Below are 25,756 nucleotides of genomic sequence, written 5' to 3'. Positions count from 1 at the left end.
GCCCCCTCTTCCCTCTGCAGCACCCCCGCCCCCTGGGGGCTGTGCCTGCACCACGAGCCACTAGCCATCGGTCTGTCCGTGAGAACCGCAGCAAGGAGTGTGCTGAGAGGACCACATGCTTAATCAGAACCAGCTTTGCGCTCACATGGCTGCCCAGGGGATAAAAATAATAGTAATAAAAGTTTAAGAGCAGCATGTATTTTCTGTCTATTTTAATCAGTTTGTGATGAAACTGAACTCCATTTCTAGATCTGGGCCCCAGGGCTGGAGTCCTTTGCTGGTCTGCTGGTGCCCCCAAAGAAGCAGTGGGGAGGAAGGTGGTGGTGTGAGGAGGGGGGGTGGCCTCAACATAGAGAGGAAAACGTGTCCTTATATGGACAATGCCTCACCCCTTCCACTCCTGGGCTAGCTCTGGGCTCAGCCTTCCAACGCAGCATTTCTTCTTCTGTCCCCCCCGAGAGAGGTCATTCCCAGAGCTGCAACCCTAGATAGGGGGAGTGAGGTCTTGGGAGGCTTCTGGGGGGTGGTCTGAGCTTCCAGGAGCCCCAGGAGGGGGCAGGGCAGAGGGGCTGGCCTCTCTCTCTCTCTCTCTCTCTTTCTCTCTGGCTCGCTCGCTCTCTCTGCCCAGGAGCGAGCAGCATGCTGGCAAAATCAGGAGGGAGAGAGCTCTGGTCAGGATGAGCGCCTTCCTGGCTCTGCAGGCCGGTGACTGTGAATCCTTGGGCAAGTTCCTGACCTTCTTCACCAGGAAACAGGGAATAACAACACCCCAACAGAGGAGCGAATGAGATGCGGAGTAAGAGGTGGCATTTGTTGGGTACTCAGGCCGTGCCTGGCACCATGCTAAGTGCTTTACACCCCTGTTTCGGGTTGAACCACACCATTCGCCAATATTCAAGTGTTTCTGACCTACTAAAAGAGCAATTTTATTTAGTTCAACCTAATACATTTTAGCTGCCTGAGACCATATGAAGAACAAATGGGGGTGGGAGCAGACTGAGGCCAACAAAAGAAGTGGGGGTCGGCTCAGCCACAGTCACCAGGGCTCCCTGGCCATGGAGGCAGTGGACCACAGCGGCTAGGAGCCAAGGTGTGGGTTTAAATCCCTACCCAGCGAGTTATTAGCTGCATACACCTCAGATTAGGCTTTAAACGCCCTTCTTACAGTTGCAAATCGCCCCGAGTCACCAAATCCATGGCTAAGGCTCAGGCTTGCCTTATTTTACTTGGTAGAGCCTTTTGATACAATGATCTCCATCATTCCTTTCTTATTGAGATGATCACCCTTTGGCCTCTGGGACACCCCCCTCTGCTTGATTTCTTCCTGCCTCACCATGGCCAGTCCTTCTCCGTCTCCTTCGCAGACCTCTGTCCTGCCTTACTTGTCAGTGTTGGGCTCTCTCCTTCCCTCCTCCATCCACACCCACCCCTGGGGACCTCATCTACTCCCGGGGCATTCAGTGGCCTCACAAAGATGCCTCCTCATGTTCTGCCTCCAACCCCGACCTCCCTCCTCAACTCCAGATTCATCTAAAGGTCAACCTACGCGACAGGCCCACTTGGATGTCTAATGGACACCTGAAACTTCACCTACACGAAAGTCTTGACTGTCCCCCACCCCTACCCATCCTGATCTTAGTAGGTGGTACCACCATTGACCTGTGCTCCCTCATGAAAACTAAGGGTCATCTTTGACTTCCCTTTCTCTCTATTTCCAGTTCATCAGCAAATCTTATCAGCTGTACTGTCAAAACATTATAAATCTGGTCATTTCCCACCTCTTCCATAGAGTCTAAGCTGCCATCATCTCATGCCTGGGCTATCGTGGCAACCTCGAATCTGCTCTCCCTCTTACCCCTCCTGGGTCTGGTCACCGCCTGAGTGATCCTTTACAACGGCCAGGGCTGTCCCACCGCACTTATAATAAAATCCAGCGTCCTGGTCACAGCCTACATGGCCTTGCAGATCTGGTCCTCCTCAGTCTCATTTCCTACCACTCTGCCCCTGGCCCGGGGCTCGGCCACCCTGGCCTCCTTACCTCTCCTTCTGGGAGTGTCTCCCGTACAGTCTCAGCTCAGGGTTTTGCTCCTGTTCCTTAACCTGTGCCGTGCTACTGCTGGGACGCCTTCCCAGATGGCTTCAGGCCTCTGTTCAAATGCCTCTTCCTCAGAGAGGCCTCACCCTCTCCAGCAACAGCGCGCTCCCCCATCACCCTGCTTTGCTTTCTTCGCAGCATGTGTTGTTGCCTGAGATCGTATGACATATCTGTTCATCCGTATTTTTGTCTCTCCCTCACTCGAATGTAAAGGCTCTGAGAACAGGAACTTGTTTCGTTCACTGCTTTTAACCCCAGCCCCAGGAGCAGAGCGGGCACTGACATACGGGTTGAGAGAAGGCCCATGGGGACGCCACCCCCTACCAAATGCACACACCAGCCTCCACGGTTACAAAGCCCCTGATCTCACTGGTAGCTGAGGCCCGATGCCCTTGGCAAGGTGGTTGGGAAGGGCGGCCTGATCTGCCCGGTCTTGGGATTTGGGCCTACAAAGGGCTTTGCTTCCTTACCTCTCACCTGGGTCTGAATGAGAGGGAGTGGGCCACTCAGGCCAGAGGTGCAGAAGGACTTCCCAGCAAGAAGGGCTGTTAGTAAGGAAGACCTGGATCTCTCGGAAAGTGGACACTGCCATGCTCCTCACTAGACAGGGAGGCCGTGCAGGTGGTGGAAAGGGGCAGACTTCGGAAGCAGACACACCTGGGTTGGAGTCCTGCCAGGGCAACTCATGCCAGGGAGTCATGTGACTCCCTGTGCAGGGTGGCTCGAAGGGCCTGGGCTTTGGGATCAGAGACACCCAGGGAAACGGCATCTCCTGCTTACTGTCTGAGTGACTGGGGAAGGCTGCTGACCCTCGCTGAGCCTGGGTTTTCCCACTGAGAAAGATGCCCTGCCCAACTGCTGCATAAACTAAAAATGCACAGGAGTTTCTGGCCACGGCAGGCCATGGCAGGTCTTGAAGGTCAGCTTTTTCTCCTCCTGGGTGAGTTTTCTGACAAGTCCTTACCCACCCCAGGCTTCAGCTGCCTTCTGTGGTACAAGTTGACATGTCTGCTGCTAACCTGGAAGGAACGGCGGTATGACCATAATCAAGTGCACAGGGCTTCCCTGGTGGCGCAGTGGTTGAGAGTCCGCCTGCCGATGCAGGGGACATGGGTTCGTGCCCCGGTCCGGGAGGATCCCACGTGCCGCGGAGCGGCTGGGCCCGTGAGCCATGGCCACTGAGCCTGCGCGTCCGGAGCCTGTGCTCCGCAACGGGAGAGGCCACAGCAGTGAGAGGCCCACGTACCGCAAAAAAAAAAAAAAAAAAAAAAAAAAAGTGCACAGAGCACGTTTTTTCTTATGGAAACAACCCAAATGGCAGGATTAAAAGAGCCAGATGTGCTGCATTATGAAGGCTACCTCCCTCTGTCTTTCCTATAAGAGGGAAGTAGTAGTGTGGCTAATACGGAACAGCCAGTGAGCCAAAGTCATTTTCATGAGGTCCTGAAATATATCATTCTATTAGCCACAGATATGTAGTCTAAATGGTGTCCAGCACAGGCTATGTGAGTGATAGTGAGTGACTGTCGGGGGCAGGGCCAGCCTGACATCAGCATTAGCTGTGGTCCCCACCCCGAGACGAGAAGGACCTTGCAGCCCCTTAGGAGGGAAGCAAGACTGGTCTTACCCAGAGGTTTAGCAGGGCAGCTGCAGATGGAGAGCAATGGAAGACCCTGCCCAACAGCTAGGCTTCAAAGTTCAGGCAAGGTTACTTCTTAGGGCAAGCGGTTCTTCACTGTCTTTTAATTCATGACTTCTTTTAAGAATTTGTTTAAAACCTGTGGACCCTTTCTTCAGAAAAATGCTCTAACCCACAAACACATAAAAGTTTGCCTATAATATCAAAGGGTGCATGGGCCCATTGGGACCTCTAAGCCAGGTACTCTCGCCTAAGTGTGCGGGGAGAGCTGAGAGGATCGGGGACATTATGATGGCCAAGATTAGACGGAGACTAACTTAGGGGCAAAGAAAGCCCTTTAAGTTGCAGAATGAATTCCCAAACCTTAAAAAAAAAGAATCCCCAAATGTATTCTCTAGGGAAAAAGGAAATTTTTAAAAATTTTAAAAAATGAGCCATTTGCTCTTTCTGGAAAAGGTGCTGACACTTTGCAGATAAGGAGAATGAATTGCAGTCCTGCCTTCAGCTAGCCATGTAAATAGGAACCAAAGAGGCTAGGGATTCCCAAAGCAGATAACCTCATTAACAGGCAGGGCTTCCTTCTGGAACCAGCATGGGTCCCAAGTGTGGCGCTGCTAGAAATAGGTTTCTGGGGTCAAGTTCCCAGAAACACTGTGTTTTCAATTGCAGTACCTGTCTAGAAAGAAGCAGAACTCTGACCTGGGTGGGTGACAGGAGTAATCAGAAGCAGCGGCCCCTAGCCTCAAAACATGTGTTTCAAGCCCCCTTCTGAACTGACCATACGCTTTGACCCATGGAATCTGCTCCCTTAGACTCCAGAGCCCCTGTGACAAACACATTCACAGAACTCCAGGGAGACACCCACAATATTCTACAGTTTCAGGTTTACTGTTGGCTACTGACAATTTAATTTGTGTTACCATTATATGTTTTTTTAAAAAAGACTTTGGTTTTTAAGACTCTCTTTTCTTTTCTCCCACTCATTAGGTATCAGGGATCTCAGCTTTTATGATCAGGAAATCATATTACAAAATCCAGAATGGAGACAAGGATTCCACATCTTGTGGAACGGGGATGAAACAGGTTAGGGGTTTAGAAGCCAAGTGATTATATTCGAAGTCAGAGGAACAACAAAACTGGTCTTCAAGATGCCTTATTTGGACACTAGCTTTTAACGTGTCACTGATAGTTACTAACCAGGCATTTCAAGGGCAAGAAATTGTTTCCCCCAAACTACCTTTTCAGACAGTTCCAGGCAAGTAACGAAATACCAAGAAAGGGCACTGGATTGCAAGTCCCAAGATGGGACTCTGGCCCTGGCTTGGCCCTCAATAGAGCAGGGAACCTCACGAGGGAAGCTTTCCCTCTCTGAACAGCCTGGGTGTCCCGTCCCAAGTGAGGGTGGTGGCCTAAACCATCTACTTCCAAGCCTCTTATTCTAACCCTACACAGAGGAGAAAAGGAAAGTCACAAACACACTACCTGCATTTCTTTAGGACAAATCCCCATTCCTTACAGCTTGGATTCGCCCCTTCCTCACAAGAAACACCACTCAGACCTGGTAAGCCTCTCAGTCCCCACGCGTCTCTTCCTTTCCCTCTGCTGTATCATGAGTACTTTTCTCTAACTGCAGAGGCAGGCCTGTCCCCGTTACCCGAAGCCTCAGCCCCTACTCACCTCCTGGAGGAAGTGTCCCCACTTGGACCTCGCTCTGCTCCCTCTTCCTCACGGGTCTGTCCTGCTGGCACTGACACTTGTTCTCTGCGGCTTGTAAAATACTCTGTAGTCATTTTCCTGTGGGTGTGTCTTTTCTCCTCCTGCCCTGTCTCACCCTTTCCTGCCTGGCATGTGGGGGTCAGGACTGGGGAAGGGGGACCAGCAAGGTGAGCCGCCCTCTTCCCAGCCGGGGGCAGGGCTGTGAGGTCACAGGGGACCACCAAGTAGAGCTCCCACTTTCCTTCCTGGCTCATTGTTTTGCAAAAGATGGTTGGTCACCCACAAAGTGAACCCACAAAGCCTCAGGTTGGGATGGCAGCCTCGGCCGCAGCCCCGTTCCGGTACGGTGGGAAGGGGGCGCTGAGAAGCGGGATTCTACGTGTGGCAGGGGTGGGTGGGCACGACCTACCGTCCACGGTGACTTGGCAGGAACACTCAGCCTGGCCGGCGCTGTTCTTGGCTACGCACTTGTATAAGCCTCTGTCCTCGGGCAGTGCCTTCTCAATGGAGACGGAGCACAGTGAGCCTGGGTGGGAAGAGGAACGTTTGTTGAGTGGACCAGGTCTGAGCCCAACACCTGCCGGGCACTTGGAGCATCAGAGCAAGTGTTATTCACACGCCCAGAAGTCAGAGGCCCTGTGGGAACCAACCTGCTCGCCCCACCGGAGCCAAGGCACTTTGCTGATAACCCAGATTCAAAATAACTGATCCCTAAGTATACCCAACCGCCCCCGACCCAGGCAAGTTCTCTCACGGGGATGTGATAGAAAGGCAAGAAGAGAGAGAAAGAGCCTCTGCCTTTGGAGAGCATCAGCACAACAGAAGGGGCAGATGGACCCAGGCCCTCACACTGGATGTCACCGAGAGAGACAAGCAGTAGTCAGGCTCAGGTCCACAGACTGTGGTAGGGACACTGGCAGGTGAGGACACTCTGCCCTGCTTACAGCAATGCTTCTGGGAATGCATCCTACAAAAGGGCATTTTGAACAAAGAGGTGAGCGGGGGAGGGCAGGAGCCCCTGTCCAGCAGGGACACTGGCCTGTGGGCTGATCTGTTGGGAGGAGACAGTGACCAGCCTGGGACCCTGGAGCTGGCTTTTCAGGAATGGTATCTGAGCTGAGAATCATGGCCGATGAGGGGCGCTGGGCTGGGAGAGGGCCTCTGTGGGGCTGCCTCTCTCAGTGCAGGGTCCTTTGGTCCCCTCAGAGAGTGATGGCCTTCTTTTCCACGGGGCTACCCTTGCCCCAGCACACCTCTTCTGGCCTGGTTGGGGGAAGGAGAGGTCAGGCTGGGCATGAACAGAAGTCTGGTCCTCACCCATCCTAGCTCTCTCATCCCACGGCTGGCTACTTCCCTGGGGGACACGTTTGGGGAGTTTCCCTTAGGGTGTGGGGAGACACCAGGCTGAGGACTGGGCTCGCTGGGCCAGGCAGGAGCAGCAGTACCCTCGTTCCTGCCATCAGACACACACACAAGCCAGCAGCACGGCGTCCTGCCCAAAGCTGCCCTGTCGTCAGGGCAGCCGTCATCATACGAGGAGGAGGATACAGCCAGAGCCACGTGCATCCTGCCGCCTGGAGCCACCGGCTCCGGCCACCTCCCTTTCCGCCACACTGCCCAGCACAAGTCACTGGCTCTGAGCGGGCAAAGCTGTGTGCATCCCAGGTGTGTGTGCGAAGCAGCATGGCCTTTGATCTCAAAAGTCCCCGCACCCCCATGAGACAGATGCACAGACTTGACCAACAAATATCAGGATATTCAGAGAGAGGAAGGGTGATGTCAGTTCTGCCCAGAGAACCTCACTAAGGCTGGAGGAGACCTGGGTAAGGTCTTCAACAGGGAAACCTCAGTCCTGCCGACCCCTTGGGGCAGGATGGCTGATCTGCGCCCCTCCCTCCTACACTCTGAAACCCCACCTCTCAGAAGGACCTCACTATGCTCTCCCACCGGGGTCGGCAAGGCCTCAGGATCTCTTCCCATTGTGGCTAGGAGACAGAATTTGCAGACGCTGCAACAGAAAGGATTTAGGTTGGATTTTTAGGAACTCTGTGGTGAGAGTGAGAACTATATGAGGCACAGGAATCAGGGAACGAGGGTTACTATCTTCTAGAGAGAGACACTTCCATTCATCTGGGAGGGCAGGGGCATGCGCAGATGACCTCCGGCCCCCAGACGTGAGGCTTAGAAGAAACGGACCCCATCTTGCCATTTTCCCTCAGTCTGAGGCTAAGGCTCGGGGAGCAGATATCCCACTGCCAGCAGACATCCTGGTCGAATCCTTGATTGTCTCTCAGCTTCAGTCCCCCAGCTGCCTTCAGCCTTAAACCCAAATGGGACAAAACAGTAGTGAGACCCCCGGGAGAGGTGGAGCATGTAGACCACAGCCCTTGCCCTTCACGGGGAGGAAAGCATCAGAAAGGCAGTTTTTCCAAGCCGTTCAGAGCCTGGACCCCTGGCCGTGCGCGCGGGCTGGGGGAGGGCCCCCGGCAGGCCTGGAGGCTGGGCTGGCCCAGATTGAAGCATCTGGTATTTCCTGTGGGACAGCTTATTCCTGACCTCCAGAAGAAAAACTGTTTCCCAGAGTTTTTTTTGAGAAGGCTCAGCCTGGTGGGGAATTTTGAGAGGAAGGGGAGGGGGATGGGAACCAGGGATCCAATGAAGGGCTCAGCTGGACCGGTCCCTGGGAGAGCCCCTCAAGGCCACAGAGTCTGAAGACCACCCCACCGTCTTGTGCTTTCTCTGAGTGTGTGGGGAGAGGAGGTGCGGGGTGTACGAGGTAGAGGGAGGGGTCCCAAGCCCTAGAGGCTCTGTTCCGAGGCTGCCCTCAGTCAGCAGTGTCTCCCGACCTGGTCCCCCGGCATGCCGGGACAGTACAGCTCAGCTCCAGGTCACCTCCTCAGGGATGGTGCCTTCCTTGCCATCTCTAAGCACCCCTGGCCGTAGGTGGACCTCTTCTGTGCCCTGAGTTCACCTTTATCAGAGCTTGCCTCCCAAGGCCATTACTGAAACACACGCCTCTCTCCCACGCTAGATCATGGAGGGCAGCGACTATTATGAATGTTTTTCCTGAGCCTGGAAAGCAGTCAGTTTAAAAACAAAAATTTGCCATTCTGAGAATGTCCAAGGCATATTTCTGGAGCAGGTGATCTGGTAGGATCTATGCAACAGTAAGTCACGAACACTTAATCAAACAACCTACCACTGAAAAAGATAGTATAGTTTCTAAAAGGAAAAAAAAAATGCCTAACTCAGAATTCTTCAAGTGGATTATGCATACAATGAAAAGGGCTAGAATACAGCCTCGCACATAGTAGGTGCTGTATAGATCCTTGTGTTCCGTAGGATGGACTAATACAGGTTTTGAAAAAGCCTTTGCAAGATCCCACACTGAAGGCAATTAAAAATGAATCATCGGTTGACAGCAGCAACAAAAATGAATCCTCATTCATAGGTGGGGAGAAATGTTTGCCAGGGACAGAAGCCTGGCCCGGGGACAGGAAACAAGGCATAAAGATGAAAGCACTTCTCAGGAGCAGCGCAGAGCCCACTGGCCAGCCATGGGCCTCCCAGTCCTGGGCCAAGGCCTGAGCAGCACTGCTGCGGGTCCAGAAAGGGTCTGGTGAGGCCACCCTGCAGGCCTGGAGGGCAGGTCCAGCTGCTGTAAGTGAGCACCCACCGCCCTGCCGTTCCGGGGGACGCAAGAAGAGCAAGGACTCCTCCACAGGTCCCTCCAAGAAGGAACAGTCAACTCAACTGCCTGCCATCACACCTCTCCTGCTCTCCTTGGTGCTAGACAGAGTGGACATAATCATGTTTTGGGGGGCCTGCGGGCTATGAGCCCTATTCAAGTACAGGGTTCAGAGAAGCACCCCTGAAACCTATCAACAGTGCCCACCAGCAGTAGGTCACAGACACACACATTGATGGGGGAAGGGCACAGGAGTCTGTCATGGCCAAAGGCCCCAGGGACAACAGTCTGGGAAGGAGTCCTGGGGGAAGTGAATCTTGATCTTAGATGAGGTAACAGAAGGGGGTTCAGTGCAGTGGAGCAAGTACGGTTCCGAGCCAGGGAGGCGGGGGTGGAGGGGGTGCTCAGTAGGGTGTGAAGGATGGGGAAACCCACTTAGCAACCCCCCTTCTCCCTACAAACCCCTCAGAACACCAGCTGCCTTCCTTGTTTCCACTGGTGCCGTCACTGTGAACCAGTCACCCACACATGGACACTCAGCGCTCCTCCACCCCTTCCTCTCCTCTACCCCAGCCGCCCACCCTTCCAAGCCAGGCAACAGGTTCTGTTAATTCTGCCTTTGCTTCTTGCACTGGTTATCTCCTGTCTGTGCCCATGGCTACCTTGTTGGTCCAGGCCTCACCACCTGTCTCCCCACCCTCTTCGGTAAGCTCCTTCCTTGTCTTTGGGCACAGAATCAATCAAAAGCCGTAAACCCCAGCTTTGTGTCTATTGCTCTCCATTCCCAACTCTTACATGGCTCCCTGCTGCCTTTAGGATTGAGTTCCTTCTTAGTATGATAAAGGATGCAATGGGGCCGATGCTGGGAGCCGGCCTGCCTTGGCTGCCGCCTGTGCTCCTGCCTGGGAAGCCCACACCCTCCCTCTCCTGCTGCGGGCCCTGCCTGCCTTCACACTTCAGATCGAGGCCCTGCTCTTTCACCGCCAGCCTCTCCCTGCGGCCCAGCACTCAGCTCCCTCTCCTCTCACTCCCAGCAGCCATCATCTGCACTTGGCTGGAAGAGGTTTATCACTGTGCGTGTGTGTCCTCTCTTTCCAGATCTATCGGGAGCAGATTTACTCATACCTCTCGGAGGTCCCACTCCCTGCAGCGGAGCCTCCTGAAGTGGTCACTGACGAGGCTCTACCACAGGTTTTCTCCTGGGTCTGTGTTTGACCTGGGCTCTTGTAGACTTGGACAGGGAAGCACTAGAGAAGGGACAGTGGACACAGTGTGGCTGCTGCTTTGAGACCAGGCCTTCTCCCTACCAGGCCCGTTTCAAGGTCAGCTTCCTCTACTGCAGTGAAAATACCAGAAACTCACAAGCCCAGAGGGCACGGCCAGTCTTCCAGCCTCCTGACAACTGTTGACAGTGTTGCGGAATAAACAGCCATTAATTAGCCTTTTCCCTTGATAGACAACACTCTCTGGGGAGCTGATCAGGGAAGGACCCAGGATGCTGACACGCTAACAAGAATTAACTAAGAGGTGATACAGCACAGCGGTCTAGGCGTTGGAACTCAGCTGCCTGCCTTCCAATCCCAGCTCTGTTACTAACTAGCTGTGCAGCCTTGGGCAAAGCGCTTAACTTCTCTGTTAGATGGGCAGTATAGTGGTTGTGAGGATTAAATGAGTGAAAAGCATAGTAAGATGCCTCAGTCAGTGTCTCGCACGTGGTGTTCAATTAGTGCAGGCTACTCTTATTTTTCAAAGGAGAATTACAAATATTTAGAACCTTTTTAACAGTTGGTTTGGGGGCTATCTCCATAATTCCCCCCCGCCCCCCCTGCCCCAGTCTCTCTCTATCCTCTCATTGTCCTGGCCTTCATTTAATCATGTCTTCTTCCCCAGCTTTAGACCTAAAGGGTCCGTCTGAGGTGCTTTCTGTGGGAGGTGACACTGGAGTAGCCAGTGTAAAAGGGTCTCGGCGCCCAGCAGCTATGCTACATCAAGGCACCCTGGGTACGAACAGCCCATTCTAAGGGCTCGGGTGCGTTTCTGAGACCAGAGCTGAGGTGTGCTTACACTGCTTTGTCCAGTTGATTGTTTAGAAGCAGCTCCTGGTGGCTCTGCAGGTTCCACGCAGGTCCCACAACAGCTGCACAGCCATGGGCATCGCCCTCAGCCGTCCCAACATCAGCTTCCCCGAGGGTGGTACAGCCACGGACCTCACAGCGTGTAGGACTATGGGACCACACATGTCCCCACGACGGCAGCTGCCCACCTTCGGTCCCGCCCCGAGAGGTCACCACAGGGTAACCTAGGAAATTCTCCTGGTCGAGGTTTCGGGTCAGTTTTACCCGAAACTTTCCAACAGGGAGGGGCCCACAGAGGTGGCAGGGAAGGCTGGGCATCCACTCCCCTGGACATCTCATCCCACCGTGGTGATCCCCAATACCTTCCTGTGTGTGGAAAGGCCGAACTAGCAGAGGCAGGGGGATGGATGAGATGACTTCTGGAGGCCCCTACCAAGCTGAGGATTTTCATGTGGAAAAGCTATCGTGTCAACACATTAGCAGAAAAGACACCCTTTTTTTCTCTCCTGGCTAATTTCCCCTTTACTCCTTCAGCAGTTAGATTCAGAACGCTCAGCTGTTCGAGATTTGCTGTCTGAGCTGCAGAGTGAAGACAGAAACTCCATCGCGAGGGCAGAGGGATGCTATTTTCAAATGCTTCATTAGGGTTTTTAAGAGGAAGAAAGAAAGCCAGATGAGGGGTGAGGGAGGGGTGGAGGGGGGTGCCGTCAGAGGACGGGAAGGAAGGCAGCACAGCGGGGGGAGTGCTTCTGTCTCAGCTGATCTGGATTTGACAGGACCTGACTGCTAGGGCCTCTGCCCTGACTGCCCTCTACCCCTCAAGGTTAAAATGCCACGACCCCGGGAGCTTGTGCCCTGCCCTGTCCAGAGCTACCAGCATCAGCCTCGAGTCAGGCCAGACTCTATCCTAGGGCCGGCCACCAGAGTGGGGCGTGGGAAGGCTGCTGTCCTTGGAGCTCGCATCCAGGACTGGGATTTACGGAAACATTTCAAACCAAATGAGGGGTCAGAGAAAATACCCGTCTCGTCCCCATCTCTTCTCTAGGTTAAACTGGCCCATCTGAGAGCTCCAAACCCTGAAAGGCCCCAGATGGCAGGATTTAGGGCCCCCCCTCTTCTCTCCACAACCCAAGAATGTGAAATACCAGCAAACGAAAGTCTCATCCAAATTAGGAAGCGAGTGGCTCTGTCTGCCTGTGAGTGTGTGCCGTAGGGGCTGCTTGGGGTTTTGGCTTGCCCCTCGGGTCCCTTCAAACACACAACGTTATCAAGACTTAAGTTGTTGACCCCAAATCACATCCCGTCACTGCACACCCTGACCTGAACCTAAAATGCTGCTTCAAAGGCAGTTCTCAGCCCCAAGCCTCTGGTCAGCCCTAACCCCAGGGCCCCCATTTCCAAGCCTATGATCGGAGCCTTCTCTGGGCCAAAGCTGGGCATTAGCCCAGGCCTGCTCTGAGGAGCCACGCCTAGGGGTGCCATGAGGGGGCTCTGCCAGACAGATGCCGAGATCTGGGAATGCGCCTGGGGGACCAGGCACCCACCCCTGTCCCCCAGCCATGGAGTGTGGCGGGCACCAATCCCGTGAGTGAGGGGCACAGAGAGTGGCCTTTCCCACCCAGGCTCTGGGCTACTAACACCATCAACAAGCCAGGGCTCCAGGAGCTGACGGTGGCTGGGACAGAGCTACCCTTCCTCCCGGCCCCAACCGTGTTACCTTCTTGGGAGAGGACAATGAACTTGGTAGTCTTGAGCGTCTTTCCATTCAGGGTCCAGGTGATGGTGGCTGGGGGGTCAGAGGACACCTGGCACTGGAGCAGCAGCTTCTCACCCTCCACCACACGGAGATCTCGTAGCTTCTCCTTGAAGGCTGGGGCTGTCCCTTGGCTCCCGGGTCTTTTTTCATTATCTGTGGCCCCTGCATGGCCCCTCTTGCAGTTCACATCATTCTTAACCTCCTTCTTAAGTTCTTCATTCCCAGCTGGTTTTGGGGCCTCGGATAACTTGGCATTGCCCAAGGGTTTGGGGGTCTCAGCCGGCTTGGCATTGCCCAAGGGTTTGGGGGTCTCAGCCGGCTTGACATTTCCCAAGGGTTTGGGGGTCTCAGTCAGCTTGGCATTGCCCATGGGTTTGGGGGTCTCAGTCAGCTTGGCATTACCCAAGGGTTTGGGGGTCTCAGTCAGCTTGGCATTACCCAAGGGTTTGGGGGTCTCGGCCAGCTTGGCATTGCCCATGGGTTTGGGGGTCTCGGCCGGCTTGGCATTGCCCAAGGGTTTGGGGGTCTCGGCCGGCTTGGCATTGCCCATGGGTTTGGGGGTCTCGGCCAGCTTGGCATTGCCCATGGGTTTGGGGGTCTCGGCCGGCTTGGCATTGCCCAAGGGTTTGGGGGTCTCGGCCGGCTTGGCATTGCCCACGGTTTTCAGAAACCCTGAAGGCTGGGCATTGCCTACAGGCTTGGGACCTTCTGCTGCCTTGGCATTCAAGGCTTCAGAGCTGTTACTGCCATTCTCTGCAGGTAGCGTTTTCTTACTGCCCAACACCGAGCGGAAACCTGGGGTGGCAGGTTTTGGAGGTGGCACCTTCTCAGGCACAGGGGTCTTGGGGGTCCCCTTCTTGGCCAGGACAGAGCGGAAGTCCACCTGCTGGGGGCTATGCACCTTCCGCTCTTCCTCTGACACGGTCTTCGGCTTCACCTGCCGCTGCAGGTTGGCGCGGAAATCCATCTGCTCGGCTGGGATCTCCTTCAGGTCCTCTTCAGACAAGGTCTTGGTACTCACCTTCTTGCCCAGGAGGTCGCGGAAGTCCAGCTGCCCCACCTCCTGCTGGCGGATGGCCTCCTCGGTGTGCTGCCGCGTCTCCACACGCCGCGTGAGCACCCCACGCACGCCCTCGCCGTCTCCCTCGTCGGGCCCGCCCTGCCCTCCTGCTGGCCAGCCGGGCCTCAGGCTCCCGTAGCCGCCACCGCCACCACCATCAGCGCCGGCTCCCCAGCTGCAGAGGCCCTCACCGCTGGCAGGCTCCCTTCCCCTGCGACCAGTGAAGGGAAAAAGGAAAGTAGCAGGAGGAAAAGGGGCTGGGTAAGAAAGAGACGTCGGGGAGAGCACATCCCCAGGGAGGGAAGGAGGGCGGGGGGGAGGGGGCTGGCCAGGCCGTGTTTATAGAAGGGAACTGTGGTGAGAGGCGCTTGCTTGCTTCGTTGGTTGTTACATCGGTAATGACTTCAGTAGCCTTATAAGGGTGCATGCCAAAAAAAAATAAATAAATAAAAAATTTCACCCCCCTCTCCTCCCCGGCTCTCCCTCCCTCATCCCCCTTCCAATCTCTCCCTCTTGGCTCGGGCAGCCTCTCCTGGAGGATACAAACAATCTGGGGCTGCTGGGCCGGGCCTGCTGGGACCAGGAGGAAGGTGGGCGGGTGGTGGCACGGGGCCTGGCTGGGCAGCCCCTGGGTGGTACTCACCGCAGGACAGCTCTGGCAGGGCTGCTCTGTAGCATCAGTGATACCTGGCAACTGCATTCACCAACCCGGTTCCTGAAGAATTCAAGGGATCAGTACAGATCAAGAGGCTTTCTGGGCCAAGGGCCTGCCCAGCCTAGGGCTGTGAGGAGGGCGGGGCAGGCAGGAACTTGGCCCTGGGCTGGCTGGCTGACCCCAGGGAAGACAGGACCCTGGGCTAAGCTGTGACCCTAACACACCCACACCAGACCTAGATTTAGGGCAGGGCCCTCCCCCACTTTGGTCACGCTTTATTTTTCCAGCTCTTGTTTAAAAAGAAAAAAAAAAAAAAGAATCTTCTGGGCAATAGCTACAGTAGGCATCCAGAAGTAGGACTACTTTTATGTAAGTATATTACAAAAATTATACGATCAATCCATCACTCAGTCAAGGAAGAGTGAAGACTAACACAGCTAGGGGCTGGGATGGAGCCCCTTGGTCTAGACTGTGTGGCCCCGGTCAGCCTGCGCAGTGACCCTGAGTCTGGCTCCATGCTCCCTTAATACAGAGGTGGTTATTCCTTCTCCTCACAAGGTGCCCCTACCTGTAGATTTGTACTGAGCAGCAGCCAGTAGGGTGGGATGGGAAAGTTACAGGTCTTGGATTCAAGTAGACCCAGGTCCCAACCCCTTCCCCTGCTAGCCAGCTCTGTGAGTTTAGGCAAAATTACTTAACCTTGATGAACTTCATTTTTCTTACCTATAAAAACAATGCTGGGCTTCCCTGATGGCGCAGTGGTTAAGATCCTCCTGCCAATGCAGGGGACACGGGTTTGAGCCCCAGTCCGGGAAGATCCCACATGCCACGGAGCAGCTAAGGTCCCCTTCACCTGCTCATGAAATGAAAATACCCTCCAATCCCTACCCATCAGCAAATGGCCTCAGATCAGAACCTTTCGTATTAAAAACCTAACAGGTATCTCCCTACAAGGGTGACCCATTTTCTTCTTCCATTGGGTGGAGAGGGCTCCGGATTCTTCAGCCCATTGTTAAAGCTCTTCATGACCAGTTGAGGCCCCTCTGCTCAGGAAAGGGGCTGCAACCAGGCTTGCTGTGCTGGGCTTACAGCAAATCAGCCCTCTGACCCCACAAGGCTGCCACCTGCTGGCATTTCTGGGCTCTGACCAGCCAAGAAGGTTCTGCTCAGACGAGGGGAAGTGGAGGGGCAGATCTGAGAGCCAAAGGTGACTCTGCCTGATAATAACCACGTTGTATGCAGCACCTTCCAGCCTTCATGACTTGCAGCCACTATCTTTCTTCTCCCCACACAGCCCAGTGAGGCTCAGAGCACTGCTCTGCTCATTCACTGCAAAGGGAAGAAAGGGAGGCCCAGGAGTTTCCGGGATGCAGTGTTGGGCTCTTGGGGTCTCGCACTCATTCCCTGCATTTGGCCATCTTACTTGCACTTCAGGGGCTGACACATGCCCCAGACCCTACCATAGACACAATCCATCTCACTTACTCATGGCAGCTCTGAAAGGTTGGGGTCAGCATTGTTTTTTGTTTTGTTTTTATTTATTTATTTTTTGCTGTGTTGGGTCTTCGTTGCTGTGTGTGGGCTTTCTCTAGTTGTAGCACACAGGGGCTACTCTTTGTTGCGGTGAGCAGGCTTCTCATTGCGGTGGCTTCTCTTGTTGTGGAGCACGGGCTCTAGGTGCTCGGGCTTCAGTAGCTGTGGCACGTGGGCTCAGTAGTTGTGGCTTGCGGGCTCTAGAGCACAGGCTCAGTAGTTGTGGCGCACGGGCTTAGCCGCTCCGTGGCATGTGGGATCTTCCCGGACTGGGGCTCAAACCCGTGTCCCCTGCATTGGCAGGAGGACCTTAACCACTGCGCCATCAGGGAAGCCCAGCATTGTTTTTATAGGTAAGAAAAATGAAGTTCATCAAGGTTAAGTAATTTTGCCTAAACTCACAGAGCTGGCTAGCAGGGGAAGGGGTTGGGACCTGGGTCTACTTGAATCCAAGACCTGTAACTTTCCCATCCCACCCTACTGGCTGCTGCTCAGTACAAATCTACTCTGGGACATGTGTGTGTGTGTGTGTGTGTGTGTCTGTGTGTGTGTGTGTCTCTGTGTGTGTGTGTCTCTGTGTGTGTGTGTGTGTGTGTGTGTGTGTATCAACTGCAGGCATGTGGGCTCCACCTGATGGGCACCTGTGCCTGCAGGCCCATGTTTGGGAACATGTGTTATGTCACCCCCACGTGGACAGAGAGCTGAGCATGTGTCCCGTAGCTCTGCCGATGCACGTGGGTATCTACCTTGCTTTGCCTGGCCTCCCTCCCAATGGAGGACCAGCTCCGGGTCAGGCCCCAGCAGCCCACTGTGTGGCAGATGACTCTTGAGGGTCCCGGGGGGTCACTGTTCACTCCTAGACACTGGGACCCACATGACAGGAGGAGAGGTTGATCTTTCGTGCTCCCTAACCCTCCTCTCACCTCCTGGTCACCTTCCTCAATGCTCAAGCTCTTGGGGGTGCAGATTCAAGGTTTGGGGAGTTTGAGGGCCCAGGGTGCTCCTGTGCTCCACAAACAGCAGTTAGGTGCCTCCTCAGTGTCAGGCCCTGGGAAAGCTGGGAGGCCCTCAGAGCATCCTGAGAACTCAGCACAGAAGGCTAACAGGGCTTGGGTCAACCATGGGAGGTCACTTGGGGGTGAGGCCCAGCCCCCTGGCACCCCCCTTCTGCCAGGCTGCTGGCCAGTAGAGCCCACTCTGTTCCTGCTTTTCTTTCAAGCATAGGGTACGGGGCCTGGGGTTGGCGTGGGGCAGGACAACAGATGCCCAAGGGCCATGTTTTCTGGGGAGCCCTTTTCAACACCTCCTCAGCCGAGTTTCCTCCTCTCACAAGTAGCACACAGCCCAGGTGCAAAACTCAGGAGCAGACACTGACCAGATGGCCCTGCTGTGCCCTCGCCAAGCCCCTCAGAGGCTCTAAATGGTGGGGTGCCCTGACCCCCAAGCTGGAGTAAGCTCTATCTCCCCATGGGGGAAGCAGGTAAGCACTTCTGTTGTTTCCTATTACCTGCCTTGAAGGAGGCAGGTACAGGTGGCCTTCCCCAGGCCTCACCCTGAGGTACCCAGGCAGTCTGAGGGGGCAGATGGGAGTAGAGAACTTGGGATACCATGGCTGGCCCACTATGTATATAATTCCTTGGCATGGGGGTCACTATGCCTGCAGCCACAAACTTAAGTCTCTGCTAGACTTTGAAGGCTAATCCTGGGTTCTTCTGGAGCCTGCAAAGGTCAGAGAGGCCTGTTGCCTGGAAGCCACACCCCAGATAATCTAACCAGCTGATCAGCCTCTTCGGCCCTCTTTTTTTTTTTTTTTTTTAATTTATTTATTTGTTTATTTTTGGCTGCGTTGGGTCTTCATTGCTGCGAGGGCTTTTCTCTAGTTGTGGTGAGCTGGGACCACCTCTTTTTGCGGTGCGCGGGCTTCTCATTGTGGTGGCTTCTCTTGTTGCGGAGCACGGGCTCCAGGCACACAGGCCTCAGTAGTTGCAGCACGTGGGCTCAGTAGTTGTGGCTCGCGGGCTCTAGAGTGCAGGCCCAGCAGTTGTGGCGCACGGGCCTAGTTGCTCCGTGGCATGTGGGATCTTCCCGGACCATGGCTCGAACCCTTGTCCCCTGCGTTAGCAGGCAGACTCTTAACCACTGCGCCACCAGGGAAGTCCCTTTGGCCCTCTTTGGTGCCTGCACATACTGTATTCAGTTACAAAGTCAGGCCTGAGACTGAGGCGCGACCCCCATGTACAGCCCAGGTGCTGCCACAGAGGACATGCGGCTGTCGCCCTGTAAGCTGTACCCTTTACAACTAACAGAATCCTTTGTGTTCCCTGCCTCCTAAACCCTGAATAAGAAGCCCCAGTCTTTGGTTACAAAGCCTTGGACGCTGTCCCACTCTGAATCACCCACCCCTGGAATGGATTTTATATGTAAAATTAGTTTAAAGAACTAATTTCCTGGCAAGTATCAATTTTTGAAATATTTCAGCTGGAATTTGGAGCTGACTTTTTGACATTTCCCCTTTTAGTTCAGAAGACAAGGGCTAGGGGAGGGAAGGGGAGGTAGAAACCAACCACCCGTATGTACCCCCAACTTCAGCAGGACAGAGAGTACCTGTCCCACCCCCACCCTCAGCCTGGCTTCCTCCCAGCCTCCTAGTCTCCCTCCTTGAAAGGCATTCTGTCCTGGGTCTAGGTCTGGTTTCTCTCTAGGTCTGGGTCTGAGAAAAGCCACAGGGCAGCGGGCCCCCTGGCAGGCCTGGCACACACTCCCCAGGGCAACTTTCCACGGACTGGCTCCTTCTCACTGGGGACAAAGCCAAGGCCAGGGCAGCAGCCTCCCAAAGGAATGAAGAGGCTGGACTCTGGGGAGGGAAAAGGGGCAAGGGCTGCACGTGTGGGGACCCTAGTGCGATGTCCCAGGCTTCCCAAGTTCCCAGTGCACTGAAACAACGAATGGAGGAGCATCTGATTTAAAGACAGAGCTAGGCTTCCAGTCTAGGCTCTGCTACTCACCTTTGGGTGGCCGTGACCCTGAGGCCTCAGCTTCCCCCATTATTAAACCAGGAGGTGGCTAGATAACTTCTGAAGTCCCTTCCAGCTAGGACAGTCTAAGTTTTATGACTGTCCCCAGCTGGGCCCAGACAGTCTGCCTGCTGACCTCCCAGTGCAACCCTCCACTCTGGCCTGGCAGACTTCCCACAGCCTTGCTTTGTTCTTTCCTACCCTCTCGTGCTCAGCCTATCCAACGAGACTTTACTCATTTGCCCCAGAATCCCACAAAAACCTCATCTCTTCTAGGATGTCTAGCTTGATTACATGAGTATTACCTCAAAGCACCACTCCTTTCATACAGACAAGCTCTATTCTAGCATACCATCAGCTTCCACTGTTTGTACTGGCCTAGAGGAAGGAGGAACGATCTTCTCTCCATTTTGGAGGCAGATTGGCCTTCCTGATAATAAACGGTTCAGACACGAGGCAAAGGCCGTTGATGTGTTCTGAGCATCCTGCTGATGGTGGCAGGATGACCAGTCAGCCCATGAACATCTCATCAGCTGACCACAGACATGTCATTAGCTCAGTTGAGGTTTGCTGAGCCTTGCCCAGCTAAGTAGAATTCCCTAGCAGATCCAAAGATGCCCAATGAATAATAAACGGGTATTTTCTTAAAAGTCACTAAGTCTTGGGATGATCTGTTATGCAGCAAAAGCTAATGATGCAACTATAAAGCACATGCCCAGAAAGGACCCAAGCAGACGGAGCACACGCTGGGTTTTGTCATTACTGTAGGATCAATGCTCCGTCGTGGCAGCAGCTTTGCCCTATTGCTACAGAGCTCAGAGACTTGAACATGATGGGCTCAGCACAGGGAAATGATTGATCCAGGACAGCAAGCCCCTTGCAAAGTGGCCAGGCACCTGAGCCAGAGCAGTCCAGCCATCTTCAGGACGTGGCACAACCTGTTTGCAGAGTCCAGGGGCAGACAAGTGCTCTTCTTCAATGCTAATACCAACCCTAGGGGCTGGCGTTCTGTCTCTGCCAACCCAGGGTTGGCATGGCATTTTAAGAGTTAGAACATTTTGAAGGTAGAAGACCACTTCTGGATCACGCTCATGTAACAAATAGTTACCAAATGCTGACTATGGGCAGGTACTGTTCTGGGCACACGGCAGTGTGCCTTCATGGAGCCTACCTTCCCTAGAAAGACCTTGAAAGGGAGGAAGAAGGAATGGGGAGAGTTAACGTCCCTGCAGTGGTTTTAAATGTCTACAGATTCTTTGATACTCCTTTCTCCAAGAGGTGGAACTTAATTCCCCTCCGCTGGAGTATGGGTTGTACTTAGCGACTCACTTCTGGCAAAGAGAGTGTGGCAGGACTAATGGTGTGTGACTTCCAAGGATAGGTCATACGAGATACTGCAAGTTCCAACTGGTTCTCTCTCTTGGACCACCAACTCTGGGGAAGCCAGCTGCCATGTCATGAAGACACTCAAGCAGCCCTAGGGAGAGGTCCACACAGCCAGGAGCTGAGGCCTCCTGCCAACAGGCCTGTGAGTGAGCCATCGTAGATGTGGACCCTGCAGCCTCAGTCGAGCCTTCAGAGACAGCAGCCCCTGCTGACATCTTCACTGAAACCTCACGTAAAACCCTGAGCCCAAACTCACCTAGCTAAGCAGCTTCAAATTCCTGACCCACACAAACTATGAGAGTATAATTGTTTGTTGTCTGAAGCTGCTACGTATGGGGGTAATTTGTTACTCTGCAATAGATAATGAATACATTCCTTCTATCCTGCTGCTTTTCCAATTTGAATCCATCTTCCCTCCTTCATAGTCTTCATATATCAAATAATGGGGAAACAAAAGCCAGGATGTAATAAGACAGAGGACTCTGGGGAACTGAGCTCAGAGGAGAAGGCTCTCAGTGAACCTCTGTTGTATTGAAGTGGAAAAAACAAAAGCAGAAGCACCAATCCTGCACTCTCTTTACCTTGAAGCCCAACCCCACGTTACTTTGTGATTCCTCTGGCTTCCCAGTCCCAGGTAGGGACTTTGCCGGGAGGTAGGAATTTGGGGGGTAGGGGTTAAAGGAGGTTGGCAGGTCATGCAGACTCACTTGAGCAGGATCTCATACTGGCCGGCATGCCAGGGCTGCACGTTCTTTAGAACCAGGGTGAACACGTCCTCATTCTGTAGCACCTCGAAGTGGCCAGTGTCTCTGGAGAGGGCTTTGCCGTCCCGGAGCCAGTGCACAGTGGGGAAGGGGTCCCCAGCTATGGCACAGGAGATGAGGACACTCTGGCCCAGGCAGGCTGTCACTGAGCGGGGCTTGCTGATGAACCAGGGCTGGATGCCATCCTGAGGCTCTGAAGTTAGCAGAGGATTGAGTTAGAGAGGGAGGCCTTTCAGCAGAGAGCATTCACTCAACTCTCCATGGCAGTGAAGGTCGGAAGACAGAGTGTTACCCAAAGAACAGCTTGTCCAGAAATCACTTTTATTGAACATACAGGTAGAGCACATCCTTCTCATGGCAAATCTGTCTTGGTTACTTCTCACAGGATAATATTAACATGAATTTGTATATCCAAAGCATGGGGAGGTTGTCCAGAAGGTACAGGGGCACTGGGATAGGTGCCAATGATCTGCATGACATGTGTATGATTAAGGGTTGTCACTTGCTTCATGCGTGCTTAGTTTGTCTCTCCCCTTAAATATGGGTTCTCTAAAGGCTAGGACCATCATAGGCCGTAACTCATCTGTCACTGCCAAAGTGTTAGTGTGTTAGGAGATATCTCTCCCAGCACTCTCCGAAGCTTGACACCAGTACCCCAGAGAGGGCAGGAGCTTCAGAAGGTAGGGAAAGGAGGACCCACTCAGCCACAGCCTCAGATGTAGGATGGGGAGCTGCCACTGGGGCTGGGATGGGACCCAGGGAGCGTGGGGTCCGTGGTGGGGACAAAGTAGACTCACATGCTTTTCTCGCCTCCAAATCACCTTCGGAGAGACCATGGCAGCAAAGCCTCCTGCCCCTGCCCCTGCCCGCCACTGGTCAGCGGGGCAGCCTCACCTTGCACTGTGAGCATGGCCTGGGTGCGGACCTCTCCTGCGCTGTTCCAGGCTTCACAGGTGTAAGTGCCCGTGTCCTCCGGGAACACTTCCTGGATACAAAGGCTGTGCTGAGTGCCTCTCTGTTCAAAGTGGAAGTCCTCTGACTCCTGGATCTCATTCCCGTTGTGAAGCCAGATGACCTCAGGGGGTGGGTTCCCTGAACGGGGAGGAGAGGCAGGGGAGCTCGTCAGGGAGGTGCTTCCCCGGGCTGTGCAGCAACTCTACTTAATACTATGACGTTGTATTGCATAAGTTTTCCCATCCATAACATATTCTAACCCTATCTATCTCAAAAGTTCACTGGGAGGATTAAATAAATGAATACCTTAGCAGCCCACTAGAAACGCTGATTAGAATAGCATCTGGCACAAAGAAAGTACTCAATGCATGTTCATTGTAATTACTTAACAACGGATTTGGGGAAACCAGGAAGAATCCAGAAGTGAAAAATATTACTTCAGAGATAAAAGAGGAAACCTAGAAGAACGGTTTTTAAAATTAGAATTCAAACTGCTTGATAATGCTGAGCGGTAGCTGGATCAGTGGGTTCCACACTGTTTCCTGCTGTGCACACCTCACACCTTGTGTACATGCCCAGGCAATGCCATGGGGACTTCACAGAAACTCCCTTGTCAGTTTTCACCAAGGGAAAGCTCCCTTAGCACTTCATTTTGCTACCATACAAATGTTGTCCAAGGGTGAAGATGGGTACCAGGCTTTCCCGATGGGTACCAGGCTTTCTAAACCCAGCTCATGGTGGAGAGCATTTTCACTTTTACTAGTCTACTTCCCCAGGTAGCTTCTAGCCATTTGTTTGGGCATAAAACAATGGCCACCTGTGAGGGTTTCCTCTGCAGAAAGAGCTGAGCCATTGCACTCTGCTTCCAGGGGAGCAAGTCCCCGGGAACGGCTGCTGAGGGAGGCTGCGTGGTATCAAGCTCTTTCAAGGACAGAGGAGACCACCATCCGTCTCTGATGAGGTAGCCAGCACGTGTCTGGAGGCCAGGTGCAGGGTGCCTCTGATTTCTATCAACTCGAGGAGTATGTGCAGGGGAGGGGACCCGGCCTCTGCCTGCATTGTCCCGGGACAGCCTTCAGCCTTCGGGAGCAGGGAGTTCATCCTAGAATCCCTAAAAGGGTGAGCCCATGGGTTCTCTCCCAACTCATCTTTATCGCTTCTGCAACTCAAAAGGAACTGAAAAACCAGAAAGGACCTCCAGGCTGTCGCGGGACTGATCAGAGGCCAGCATGAGCCTGCGTCAGTAAGTCTGTCCCAGGATATTCCGCAGGCTTCGCTTGCCGGCTTCTAGCAAAAACAGTAAAATCTCTCACTGGGCTGTTCATCCCACACTCGTGTCACCCCACCCATTTGAGAAGGACCCCTGTTCTATCTTCTCACCTTAACATTTGAATAGAGCAACTGAGACTTACCTTCCAAGGGTTAGAAAGTTCTCACATCATCTGGTTTTGGACCTGTGTTCACAATCTTCCAGCTACATTGGCCATACTATGTTCTCAGTTAATCCCTCACCTCTCTAGCATGGCCATCTTCTTCCCTGGACCACTTAACCTCGAATCCAGAAAATCCAGCCCAGAGAAAGCAGAAGAGAGGGACCAAGAGGCTCCACTTCTTTGGGCCCACTGACTGACAGTCCTAGGCTGCCTTTCTGGTAGACAGTGATCTGAGCGGGATGTCGGGAAGCAAAGCCCATGTTGCAACCATGCCCGTTTTCACGTATACCCCGGGGACAGAGATGCAGGGACAGACCTGACACCTGGACTGTCATGGTGACCTGGCTCCCGTCCATGACTCTGAGATCAGAGAGGCCTTGCAGGAAGAGGGGCGCGACGGGCTTGCTGGAGGCCGTGGGCAGGAGGTACTCACTCTTCTCGTCACTCTTCTTTTCTGCGTGGCAAAAGAATGTGGGGTGAACAGTCACTCATTCATTCCGCAGACACAGACGAAATGAGCACTCAGCACATGAATGTGTTGGGGCTCAGGTTCCCACCAGAAACTGACCGCTGCCAGATAAGGAGCTCGGGAGGCCCTGGAGGTGCCTAGGAACAAGGCGTGCCCATTTCCCTGTGTGGTATGACAGTGCTCTTGCCTCACAGCAGGAAAGGATGAGGCCTCTGTAGGGCCATGTCCAACCTAGGCTCTGGCTCCCCAGGAGCATTTCCAGGGGATGGAGGCTGGGAGTGGGGGAGCCAAAACTTGGAACCTTATGAGACTTTTTTTCCCCTTAAATTGTATTTACTCTTTTGAATAAGTGATACATTCATATAGCATAAAATTCAAAAGGTACAAAGGGTATGTGTACAATCTCCCTTCTACCCCTGTCCTCTGGCCAAATGTCTCTCCCCAGAGGCAACTGATTTTCAGTTCCTTGTTCACCTTGCCAAAGATGGTCCATGTGTATAACACACAATAGCATATAGGTATACTTTTAAATTTTTCTTCTCTTAAAAAAAAATGATAGCACACTATACACAATGATTGGCATCTTGCTTCTTCATCTAACAATACAGCTATCCTTCAGTATCTGCAGGGGACTGGTACCAGGACCCCTTGCAGACACCAAAATCTGCAGATGCTCCAGTCCCTTATATAAGATGCATAAAACCTAAAATCCTCCTGTATACTTTAAATCATCTCCAGATTACTTATAATACCTGATACGATGTAAATGCTACGTAAAGAGTGGCCAGTGCGGCAAATTCAAGTTTCCCGTTTTGAAACTTCCTGAAATTTTTTTTCTCGAATATTTTTGATATGCGGTTAGTTGAATCCGCAGATGCAGAGCCCGTGAGGGCTGACTCTATATCTTGATGTTTCTCATAAGACAGAATTGGAGAGCTTCCTCATTGTTTTCCATGACTGCATGGTGCTCCTTTACCATCTCCTGAGATTTTAAGCACCTCAGGAAAGGCAAAGATGCTACATAATTAGAATGACTAAAATTAAAGACGGATCAACCTAAGTACTGGGGTCTGGCAAGGATGTGGGGCAACTAGAACTCTCCTACACTGCTGGTGCGAGTGTAAAATAGTACAGAGCCTTTTAAAAGCAGTTTGGCGGGCTTCCCTGGTGGCGCAGTGGTTGAGAGTCCGCCTGCCGATGCAGGGGACGCGGGTTCGTGCCCCGGTCCGGGAAGATCCCACATGCCGCGGAGCGGCTGGGCCCGTGAGCCATGGCCGCTGAGTCTGCGCGTCCGGAGCCTGTGCTCCGCAACGGGAGAGGCCACAACAGTGAGAGGCCCACGTACCGCAAAAACAACAACAACAACAACAAAAAAACAGTTTGGCAGTTTCTTAAAAAGTTAAACATACATTTAGCATGTGAGCCATTCATTCTACTCCTGGGTAGTTACACAAGAGAAATGAAAGCACGTATCCATACATTTTTGAGTTGCACACAAACATTCATAGCGGTTTTATTC

The 25,756-nt window shown here is 53.4% G+C and overlaps 1 protein-coding gene across 8 annotated transcripts in view; it reads right to left on the bottom strand.

Annotated features, from left to right (window-relative positions):
- MYLK (myosin light chain kinase) overlaps window positions 1-25,756 on the bottom strand; it is a gene marked incomplete at its 5' end in the record, with an annotated part of 266,723 nt that overhangs the window by 63,997 nt on the left and 176,970 nt on the right. For 4 of the 8 annotated variants that reach the window (XM_082655463.1, XM_082655464.1, XM_082655465.1 and 1 more), the window contains 7 exons: window positions 5,860-5,976; window positions 12,931-13,194; window positions 13,516-14,240; window positions 14,673-14,744; window positions 21,325-21,574; window positions 22,276-22,473; window positions 24,085-24,222. In XM_082655463.1, coding sequence (XP_082511589.1) covers window positions 5,860-5,976; window positions 12,931-13,194; window positions 13,516-14,240; window positions 14,673-14,744; window positions 21,325-21,574; window positions 22,276-22,473; window positions 24,085-24,222 — 1,764 coding nt within the window. Of the gene's footprint in view, window positions 1-5,411; window positions 5,502-5,859; window positions 5,977-12,930; window positions 14,241-14,672; window positions 14,745-21,324; window positions 21,575-22,275; window positions 22,474-24,084; window positions 24,223-25,756 lie in introns of all 8 variants that reach the window. The other 4 variants (XM_082655466.1, XM_082655462.1, XM_082655468.1 and 1 more) reach the window with 2 other exon arrangements.

The sequence above is a fragment of the Grampus griseus genome, assembly GCF_964374135.1.
Source record: "Grampus griseus genome assembly, chromosome: 5".
Classification (NCBI taxonomy): Eukaryota; Metazoa; Chordata; class Mammalia; order Artiodactyla; family Delphinidae; genus Grampus; species Grampus griseus.
The sequence above is the reverse complement of the archived record's forward strand: the minus strand, read 5'-3'. Positions and strand labels throughout refer to the sequence as shown.